The sequence below is a fragment of the Rhipicephalus microplus genome, chromosome 9, assembly GCF_043290135.1.
Source record: "Rhipicephalus microplus isolate Deutch F79 chromosome 9, USDA_Rmic, whole genome shotgun sequence".
Classification (NCBI taxonomy): Eukaryota; Metazoa; Arthropoda; class Arachnida; order Ixodida; family Ixodidae; genus Rhipicephalus; species Rhipicephalus microplus.
Window position 1 is genome coordinate 47,767,844 of NC_134708.1, and position 10,497 is coordinate 47,778,340.

The 10,497-nt window shown below is 45.1% G+C and overlaps 1 protein-coding gene across 1 annotated transcript; it reads right to left on the reverse strand.

Annotated features, from left to right (window-relative positions):
• Nucleotides 1–2,020: 2,020 nt before the first annotated feature.
• Nucleotides 2,021–8,900, reverse strand: LOC142771331 (uncharacterized). The gene is made up of 3 exons (XM_075872807.1): nucleotides 8,755–8,900; nucleotides 3,443–5,288; nucleotides 2,021–2,421 (listed from the first exon to the last, which is right to left on the reverse strand). The coding sequence occupies exons 2-3, from the start codon at nucleotides 5,197–5,199 to the stop codon at nucleotides 2,118–2,120; spliced, it is 2,061 nt and encodes a 686-aa protein (XP_075728922.1). The 5' UTR covers nucleotides 5,200–5,288; nucleotides 8,755–8,900; the 3' UTR covers nucleotides 2,021–2,117.
• Nucleotides 8,901–10,497: the final 1,597 nt, after the last annotated feature.

Below are 10,497 nucleotides of genomic sequence, written 5' to 3' on the forward strand. Positions count from 1 at the left end.
ACAGTTAGGTTGTTTGTAATTATCCCGAATGTTCGTTGCGTTTTGGAAAAGCTTTTCACAATAATCTGTCGCCAATTATAGGCACGTCCCACTCTCTCATCAATAGTCCACTGAAGATGAGGACGCTCTTTTCAGCTAGCCTGAACATCCACTGCATTCGAGCTCCCTAGCCTTGTTTCTCTCTAGAGGTACTGGGTAAGACTCACTACTCACCATTTAACCCCTAAAATTGGAACATTGTTCGCGGGCAAACACGCATGCTCCACAGCTGGTCCATTCATTTGGAAAGGACATAACGAGCCGTTGTGATATTTGCGGCGAAATTGCTTTTAATTGCGAAGCATTTTTTTGCCTACAGAAGACACTGAGTATCTATCTATCTATCTATCTATCTATCTATCTATCTATCCATCCATCCATCCATCCATCCATCCATCCATCCATCCATCCATCCATCTATCTATCTATCTATCTATCTATCTATCTATCTATCTATCTATCTATCTATCTATCTATCTATCTATCTATCTATCTATCTATCTATCTATCTATCTATCTATCTATCTATCTATCTATCTATCTATCTATCTATCTATCTATCTATCTATCTATCTATCTGTCTGTCTGTCTGTCTGTCTGTCTGTCTGTCTGTCTGTCTGTCTGTCTGTCTATCTATCTATCTATCTATCTATCTATCTATCTATCTATCTATCTATCTATCTATCTATCTATCTATCTATCTATCTATCTATCTATCTATCTATCTATCTATCTATCTGTCTGTCTGTCTGTCTGTCTGTCTGTCTGTCTGTCTGTCTGTCTGTCTGTCTGTCTGTCTGTCTGTCTGTCTGTCTGTCTGTCTGTCTGTCTGTCTGTCTGTCTGTCTGTCTGTCTGTCTGTCTGTCTATCTATGCGTGCCTGCCCTGCCCTTCCCGCCTTCCTTCCTTCGTTCCTTCCTTTAACTTGGGGGTATATCAAATATAACATTATTTTGCAGCATGGTTTGATGAATATCACTGGCTGGTCATGACATGAATAATGTGACAATCAATGGACGTCATCAAATGTGACGTCATCAAGCCCTTTCCACCAGACGTGTGGCACATACCTGCATGCGGATATGTGCCACATGTGACTGAGAGTTTATATCTATCTAGGAATGGCGAGAAGAGGTAGAGAAAATATTAACGCGTAAGCGTTAAGAAAAAGCTGACGTCACCACCGTTGAAACGACGAATTTAAACAATGAATGGCAGGGTTCCAACAGAAATCGAACCTCAGTACCCTGCTTGGCCATGAAGTATTCTACCACGGAACTACGCCAGGCTTCTCAACTACTTTTTATATAGACCCTATTATTCGTGAAACGTCAATCGTGGTGGCAGGTCTGGCTATCCATTACATGTGTACTCGCATGACAGAGCCGTCACGTCAGTTTAATGTCTACAGTAGTTAGGTGCCATCCGCTGAAATTGATTTATGTAGCTTTTCCCAAGGCTACCATTCTCGCGAGCTCCATCGCTTCATACCAGCTTACCTCTTCTGGTGTTGGTAATGTCCATGTTGCTGTCGTATACGGTTACACAACTGTAAACTACTGGTTAGATAAATAATATATGGCTGTTTAACATATGTCTTTACGTGCATTTGTACATATCATTAGCGCCACTCCTTAACGTTTCACTCAATAACCATTACAACATAGTCACCTTCCATCCGCATGCTTTGCAGAACATCGATTCCAAAGGTACGCGGTATCTGCCGAATTTTTTCGGTAAATATCGACACCAGTGTCATCCTCCTTAAGGGTTAACTAGTGAAGATCGCAAATGTAGTATGCCCGACGCTCGGTATAATATGGGCGTGGAATGGGACACATGAGTAAGTGTTGACATTATAAGTGAGTTTACACCGCTTAGCGAATGGACCATCTTCGCAGTGTACAAGCGCGGATGATTTTGTTTCAGCTGAAAGTCGAGACGCAAGATTTCAAGCAAACGAAAGTCGCAAAAGACCAGAATACGAGAAATTGCGAGAACAGTATATTATTGCTCACATGGCCCTGCACCCTGCGCACGGTCCCACTTGCACCTACATAAGCGAACCTTTTTCCGTGATCACACGCGGTCAACTTGTACTGCATCGATCTTGATGTCATCGGTCACGAGATACCGTCGGACGTGTCTCCAGCAGTCCTCGCTAAGTTCGTTCAGTTGCATGCAGCCATCATCGGAAGGATGGCAGACCACTCGCTCCTTCACGACACCGACGAAACGCATGAAACCGTCCAAGGATTGTATTCCCGCCAGGCGGTCTCGTACCAAAACCTCCAACTCTGCCTGGTCGAGTTTAGCGCGTCTAGCAACTTCGTCCAAGAGGGCAGGGTATCGTGCGACGCGGTCCACGGAACTGGTGACGTACCTGCACGGTATGTAACGCTGGCTTGAGAAAGTCTTACTCTTGCAAGTGGTATTGAAGTGTAAGCGGGAAGGAAAGCGTAATACTAATAAGAAATTTAAATGGCGCAAACCTCAAAGAGAAGATAAGACAAAAGTAAAGAACGTCACGCTCCTTTGCCTATTCTTCCCGTGGTTAGCTCTAATTTTCTTGAAACATGTACGAACTAGCCCAAAATGTTTTAGTAACGCAAAATGTTATGTTATGCACTTGAACAAATGGTTACATTACCGCTTACAAGTATAATGATTGAGTGAAAACTGAAATGTGACAGTATCGCTTCAAAGCGGAAATCTTACTGTAGTTCAGCTAGGTGGGCGTTGGAACGAGTAGTTAAATTAATTTCGTGCTAGTCATGGGGTACGGATAACATTTTTGTGACGGTATGCGTATCGATTGAAGTAGAACTTGGTCAAATGTACGAGAGAATTATTTATCCAGATGAAATAAAGAATGTTCCCGACATGTGATAGATAACACTAAATGAGCTACGAGTCTGAGTGATTCCGCGTGAGTAATGTTTTAGTGAGTGTGAGTGAGCCCAGTTGAAGAAAACTTTTGCGAGACCGAGTCCGAGTGAGTCCAAAGCGCAAGATATGAATTATGAGTGAGTTTGAGTCAGCTCCACAAGTTTTGCCTTCATATGACTCTAGGGCCTTCATCCGCACGCTAAGCAGATGCGTTCGTTCATCAGCGCACGTCAGTCGTGGCCTTGAGCACGTTCTTTTCTTTCTTTTCTACGAAATAATGTTTGGTGATTTCAATGTTGGTCAATGGCTGGCCCCTAATCTTGATGGAAATAAACGCACCTGGTTATGCACGCCATTTAAATGTTCTGAACCAGACATCCACGAATTGCCCTACATACGCGGAGTAGTCGAATTAAGTCCCATTAACAATAGAACGAAATACGATTTGCGTTAGAAGAGCGACCGAATGCGCTTACCGGAATAAGAAGACGACAGCACGATTTTCATGCACGTACCTGTCTGATTGCGAAGCTCGTTTTATCCGCGCCGCCCGTGGAACGAGACCCGAGTTCCTCCATGTTGTCTCCTTCACGGCGAGCCAGTGACTGATGCCATCCGTGTCTAGGCCACGCGAGAATGCCACCGACGCTAATGTGTAGTTCTCTTCAATGCGCTCCGAAAGGCGGCGAAAGAAAGCGGTGTTGTTGACCCTGGGTGTGCTGTCAAAGGACACCTCACGCATACGCGTGTTGTGCTTGATTGAGTCGGCCAAGTCCTCGCTGTCCTGGATGGTCATGCTAGACATTTTGACAAACAGATTCTTCACGCTCTTTCCTTGACATATAGACTCAAGGATGATATGCCACCATTGATTTTGACCTTGTGCCTGTTGGGGACCACCGCCTCTGATGTGAAGATCTAGTGTATGTAACGCCTTAGCCGACCTCAGAAATTCGGCCAGTGCTGATGATAGCCTCATGTGGTCACTCTGGATGCGGATGCCCAAGGTTTTCAGGTGCTGGCAGTTTAATAGTTGGTGTAGAGCACCTAACAATCGATCGCTGGAGGTTACTGACCACAAGTTTGCTTCCCAAATAGCCTTGCAGTGCAGCAGTTCGGTGTTTTCTCTGAACTCGGAATCGTATCTTAGGTAAACTTTTTCTTCCGCGCCACTATCTTTGAGCTCGGCGCAGAGCCACTGGATGTGAGAATAGCTCGATCTTGAAAAAACGTGCACCATCTGCAGATTTCGTTTCGTTGGCAGGGCCCAGAAGAAATCTGACCACCTCGTCGTACTGAGCACAGACGAAGGAAGCGTCACTTCTTCCAATACGTCGTTATCGATAAGGGGAGTGACCCAGCAGTCGTAGACCGAGGGCAGTTCAAGAGGCTGGTCGTGTGACGTCAAAATTGAGAGTGAGCGCATTGCACGCTTCTCCTTTATTATTCGTGATACGAGGGCCGTGCTGCCTGCTGTTGCTTTGAACATGCGCAGTGAGAGCTTCTCGATGCTCCAGTTCTCTAAAACGCCTTCGAGCACGGCCATCTGCAGTGACAAGTTGCTCATGGACATAGCGAGGACCTTCAGCCCAGTGGTCGAGCCGAGATACTCCTTTAGAGCTTGACGATACGGGTCCCAATCTAGCGTTAAGTTTTCGAAACTCAGTTCTTCAAGAGCGGGCTTTATTTGGAACGTGCTTAGGAGCATGCCGACCGTCTGCTCGTTGGTGATTTTGCCCCGCAGGTGCAGGCCTCTCAGAGACGACGACGTCCGCAGAAGTGCGCACAGAGGTGGTAAATAGGCGTCCGGGTCGAGCCACCAGGTCATTAGATGTAGGTGTTCTATGTTTGTCAAGGAAGGCAGAATAGAAGCGAGAGAGTTCATTGCAGACGCGTTGATGTCCCCTATCTTCAAAGTTCTGACGCCTCTGTTTTTACACACTGAGCGCAGGAGACTCAAGCTTGTATTGTGATCGATGGAAAGCTTGATGCTGACGCTACCGATGCACCGATGTGTCGTCAGCAACCATTCAAGGAGTTCCGAGTATTGTTGAAGTTGCTGCGGATCGTTGCTATGCGCGGGTTGTGGTTCGGAGATGAAATTTGTTAGGGAGTGTTGGTTAGACATATCGGCTTCCTCTTCAATTTCAAATGTGGACCCAAGTAGCAGTTTTTTCCACGTCACAAGCTTTGTAACAATCTGACACGTTTCGTTCTCTGACGCCGTACAGGGAACAAGGTGATCTGTGATCCTTTCGTTCATAAATTCCATGCTGTACTCGAATGGCTGGTGAAAGCATTAAATCTCAGCCCACCGTCGGTCAGAATCGGTCATGCTTCTTCAAGTGATTTGCAGTCCACCTGCATAAAGATACAGTTATAGTTTACCGTTAGCGTGATAGTGCGGGTTAAGGGAATGGTGTCAGCGTCTCTTATAGTTTAGCGGGATAGCGTTTACGTGGTTTACGTGCCCCAGCTGGGATGATTGCGCCACTTGTCACAGGGTTGGTAAGTTAAAAAAAAACAGTGAAAAGGAAAAGAAAACGAGATTGTTTGCCTGTGTCACTGCGCGAAGCATTGTTACAAGTTGATATTAGTAATAATAAAAATAAATAAATATTAACCACGCACCAAGCGCGAAAATATTTATGTTGCCAATTTGTTTATATCAATCTTTTAGACAGGCCTAGAGACGTTTGACATGGTAAGCTATCTCAAAAATTACGCTAGCTTATCCGTAATACTCGGTCATTGAACCTAACTGAAGGCAAGCTAAGCCATTTTAAACAGTCGTTTGCTGGGAACGAAGTCAATCTTTGAACAACTACGCCAAAATCACTCCGAAGCGGGCGTCGGAAAGCGCTGCCATTTTTACGTACACTATGTACAGACCACGCTAACACGGTAACGTTTAATCTGAAAAATAGCGTGCGTATGGCAAGCGATGCGGGTAACGTACGTATCCCTGCATGCACACTTCGATCCCACTATTACGGTAAGCCAGCTATCCCGCTAAGCCGGGTATACACTGATTGATTTGTGGGGTTCAACGTCCCAAAACCACCATATGATTATGAGAGACGCCGTAGTGGAGGGCTCCGGAAATTTTGACCACCTGGGGTTCTTTAACGTGCACCCAAATCTGAGTACACGGGCCTACAACATTTCCGCCTCCATCGGAAATGCAGCCGCCACAGCCGGGATTTGAACCCGCGACCTGCGGGTCAGCAGCCGAGTACCTTAGCCACTAGACCACCGTGGCGGGGCAGCCGGGTATACATTAAATGTCTAATAGGAATATAATTCTCTGTAAACTGTTACTATGTTCACAAGCATTGATTTGAGGATTAAATTTGGCCCTCTTTCACATTCATTCACAGTAATTCACGGGGTAGGGAACTGATGAATGCATCCGAGATGTAATATCAACAAATTGGACAACGCTCTATCAGCAAAGGGGAATGGCTGCGTATAACAACACCAGCCACGAAACTATACAGCTGCCCTTCACGGCCACAGCCTGTTACCACAAAAGTGCTTCACTTCGGGGTACAACACAGCTCCACTAACGTATTAGTGTCACGAATATGACGTTGTAAAATGTACACTAGCAGATGGCAAGGAAAGAACTAGGATGGAAAAAACACCATTTCCCACTAAGGGAACCAGCATGCGAAGCACCGCATGGGCCGCATGGGTCGACAAAGTTTCGTTAATCACAGGCACATTTCCCAAAGTTAGCACATCTTCTAAGTGGAGCACCCCATGAGTTCATTGCAGTTTCTTTTGCTGTTACTCGTCCCGAACACTTGGGCATGCCACGCGGGAGCACGCTGGTTCATCGCGCGTCTGCCGAATCTCGTTCCCCGATGCCACCATGTTACGGCTGAGAGAGTGCCAGGTGGAGAAGCCACCACGTCTTACCTTGCCGCTTAGGCAGGCCGAGCGTGCCCATGTGTTCTGGTTAGGATGCAACTAGGAAACCCGTAGAATATGCGATTAACAACGCTAGCCGCATGCTTGGCAATCTGCGCCGTAACTTTTCCTCTGCCCCATCACCACTCCAAGTCAACACTGCATAAAAAGTTCAGAGCACGCATATGCGCCATATGGGACCAAACTCATGCCATTCTCATTCGATCTCTCGAAGTCATTCAGAATCACCCAGAACGTTACATCTTATCAAATTATTCATGCCATTCCTGTGTCAGAGCACCCTAAGCTTGTCTGATCTTTCATTGAGCCGCGAATTGTCTCGCCTTAACCTTTTATAACGTGGCAGCAAGAGGCACAAGACGGGGTTGATTGGCGGACCACGGGAAAGGCCTTGGCCCGGCAGTGGGCGTAGTCAGGATCATGATGATGATGAACTTTTTTTCATAAAATGTATCACTTCAACAGTCATTTTAAGGACGCACTTTTTATCCACTTTTATCCACCTCGCTTCATATTACCAAGAACCGATCGTATCTTCGAGGTGAGCGTAGCCTCACGTCACACCAAACTACACAATAATTCATTTGTGCCAAGGACAAGCGCCGCCTGGAACCACCTTCCTACCTGCGTCGCCTGTATAACGGGCCGAAAAGTTTTCACGCTCACCGTACATGATGCCCAGTCATTTTTCTCTTCATTTCTCTGTTTCTTTTTTTTAAACTGCATTTATGATTGTTTACACCACTCCTTTCTTCAGTGCCTTCTCGCTTAAAAGTACCTTTATTTAATAAACAAAAAATAAATAATTAATTAAATACTAAACTTGTTGTTTGTCACCCGTCTGCAAAATATTGTTCCCCGACGCCATCATAAAACTGCTGAGAGGGTTTAAGGGAGAGAGGACACAGCCTCTTACCAAGTCCCTTTCACAGGCCGGAAAGCGCTAACACCAAGATTTTGCGAACGCGCCGTAAGGGTTGATTCGATTGATGTGTGGGGTTTAACGTCCCAAAACAACCATATGATTACGAGAGACGCTGTTGTGGAGGGATCCGGAAATTTCGATCACCTGGGGTTCTTAACGCAGTAAGAGTGGTCATGCACACCGGATTGACCTTCGCCATGCGCTGCTTTGTATTTAAACCACTCCTATCTTTATATTATCAATATTTTCGTAAAGCGTCGGGCTGCTTGCATGCTTGCCATTCGCTGGTTAAAACAAGGAACATTACCTCTCAAGTCCAACCTTTCGTTTCTTTGACTTTTTGTTAAGCGAGAGCTTTCATGGCCTCGTCAACAGAGGTTTCCCTGCGTAGCTGTTCGTGCCGTTAAAGTGAGCAACGAATACCCCGCGACAGGCCACGCAAAATTTAGTTGTGACGTTGCAGCTGCGCAATAGCCTACATGGACCGAATACCTTTCTGAATGCCGTTCCTCAGCGTCTGAAGTGGCAACGCAAGGAACGCACGCATCCGCTGGCAGAGAAACATGCGTGCGTGGACGTGTGTCGGTGGTTTAGGGGCCTGGCGTTTCCTTTTAACGCCTCCGCTTACATAACCGGACCTCGCCGAGCTAAGCCACAGCTATTTCCAATCGGTACTTATCATTAAAAAATATTCTTGAAATATTTGGCACTTAGAATATGCATCACTAGATTAGAGCAACGAATCGAATAGAACGGAATTCTGTTCAAATATCCGAAATTTTTGAATATTCGCCCAACCCTGAACCAGCTATGCTCAACCTAAGTTTTTTAGCAAAAAAAGTAGCTTATACACTAAAGAAAACGAACTATTCAATAAACCGTACATTCTACACAATTTTGTGCAGTCTAAGCAATCAAAGCTCTGTAAGTTTGAGCGATCACGTAAGAGCTGACGGAAGTTCTCACCATGAAGGCATCGATGGTAGACTCGAGGGTAGCTGGTAGACGATGCCTCATGACCAAGGCATCGAACGGACGCAACGATGCCAGAAGCTTGGGCCAGGCACTCAGGCAGATGAGTGCCGAGCAACCACGGGCATTGTAGCCACGACGTGAACTGCGCAAGTAGAACACCGAGGTTATGATGATGATGCCTTCAAATATGGCTCATACCCACTCAGGGGGATCAACCAGAAATTTATTACATGAGTTAACTATCCCATTTTGACCCGTTTTTATGAGAAAAATAACGTACGTTAAACGAAAATAGTCATGATGACGATCATGATAATGATGCCTATACTATGGCTATTGTCCACTCAGGGGGATCAGCCAAGAACTGAGGACATGAAATTCAAGGCCTTTCAAATGATACCTAATCCTAACTGAAGGAGGATAAAGCACACGCAAATACAGAAAGAGTGTAATATTTTTTTTGCCATTTTGAACGTACAGTATAATATATGTCTTGAATTGAAACTGCAGTAATTTCGAACACGTTTAAAATTGATGCTTGGAATTTGCCAAATATTATTATAATAACAAATATACAGATAGGAATCTAGAGGCGCATTCGTTTTGTTTCACGAAGATAACTGCAAACGGCATCAAAGGCACTCCTGCGGCTGTAGCCCAGAACCGAATCACCAAAGCAGAGTATATTGTCAATGGTGAAGGGTAGCCCACGATTAGCAAATGGGATGACAACGAGACCTTTTCTTAATAGACTGTAACGGCGACATGACAAAAAATAATGGTTTATTGATTCCCGATCTGTACAAAAGCTGCATAGGGGAGATATTCCCAGACCAGCCCTGTGTGAATATAGATTTAAAGAAGGTACACGACATAGCAATCTTGTTGGCATGACTTCCAGTTGTCTAGTATGACACCAGTTGGAGTTCCATCGATATTTCAAATGTCTAAATTGAGTGCATGGTGCCACCATGCACTAAATTTAGTAAGTTACTGATGCCGGCAAATCCTTCTTCTTCTCCTCCTCCTGTCATGGCTCGCATTCGATGCGGGGAATTGGCCCAGTAGTAGATGAGTTTGTTCTGTATTTTCTTTAGTGCATTACTGGCTTCAGCTATCACTACTATTGACTGATATATCGAATTTAAGAGCAAATTATGCGACAAAATATTTAAGCGATGAAGAATTTAGTGAGAATTAAGGAAGAATTCAGGCTGACTAATGAATTCCTTGATGACCAACAAAACATCCCTGCCACTCCTCTCGGGTCCAACCAACCAACCACAGAAGAGGCACCAAAAGAATGAATAGATGATTCTGATAAATACAGACCCAGATTTCGAAGAGGGGGTACTATGAATCTTCTCCTCAAGGACGTGACCCGGTGAAAGGATAGATTGTAATGACGAATAGTTTCCTCCTCATCACAGAATATGCGCGGAGGGAGATTATGCGGCAGCGAAATTCGATTATAGGCACTTCCACTATTCTCTACCTCGAAAAATCGCTTCACCAGGCAAAGAAGAGGTGCTTAAATTCTGGAGGAGCTGTCCATACAGGGTCAGATAGGCTTTTTCTGAATGTTTGTGTGCGAACTTTTCCAATGGTGATGTGTGTTGTTAGCGGGAAAACGGGAATAATCACCGCGAAAAGCGCCGCCTTTGCTAAATAACGAGTGCTTTATTTACCAACGAACCTTTCTGACCTGGTACCGAAATTAAATTATTACAGTGA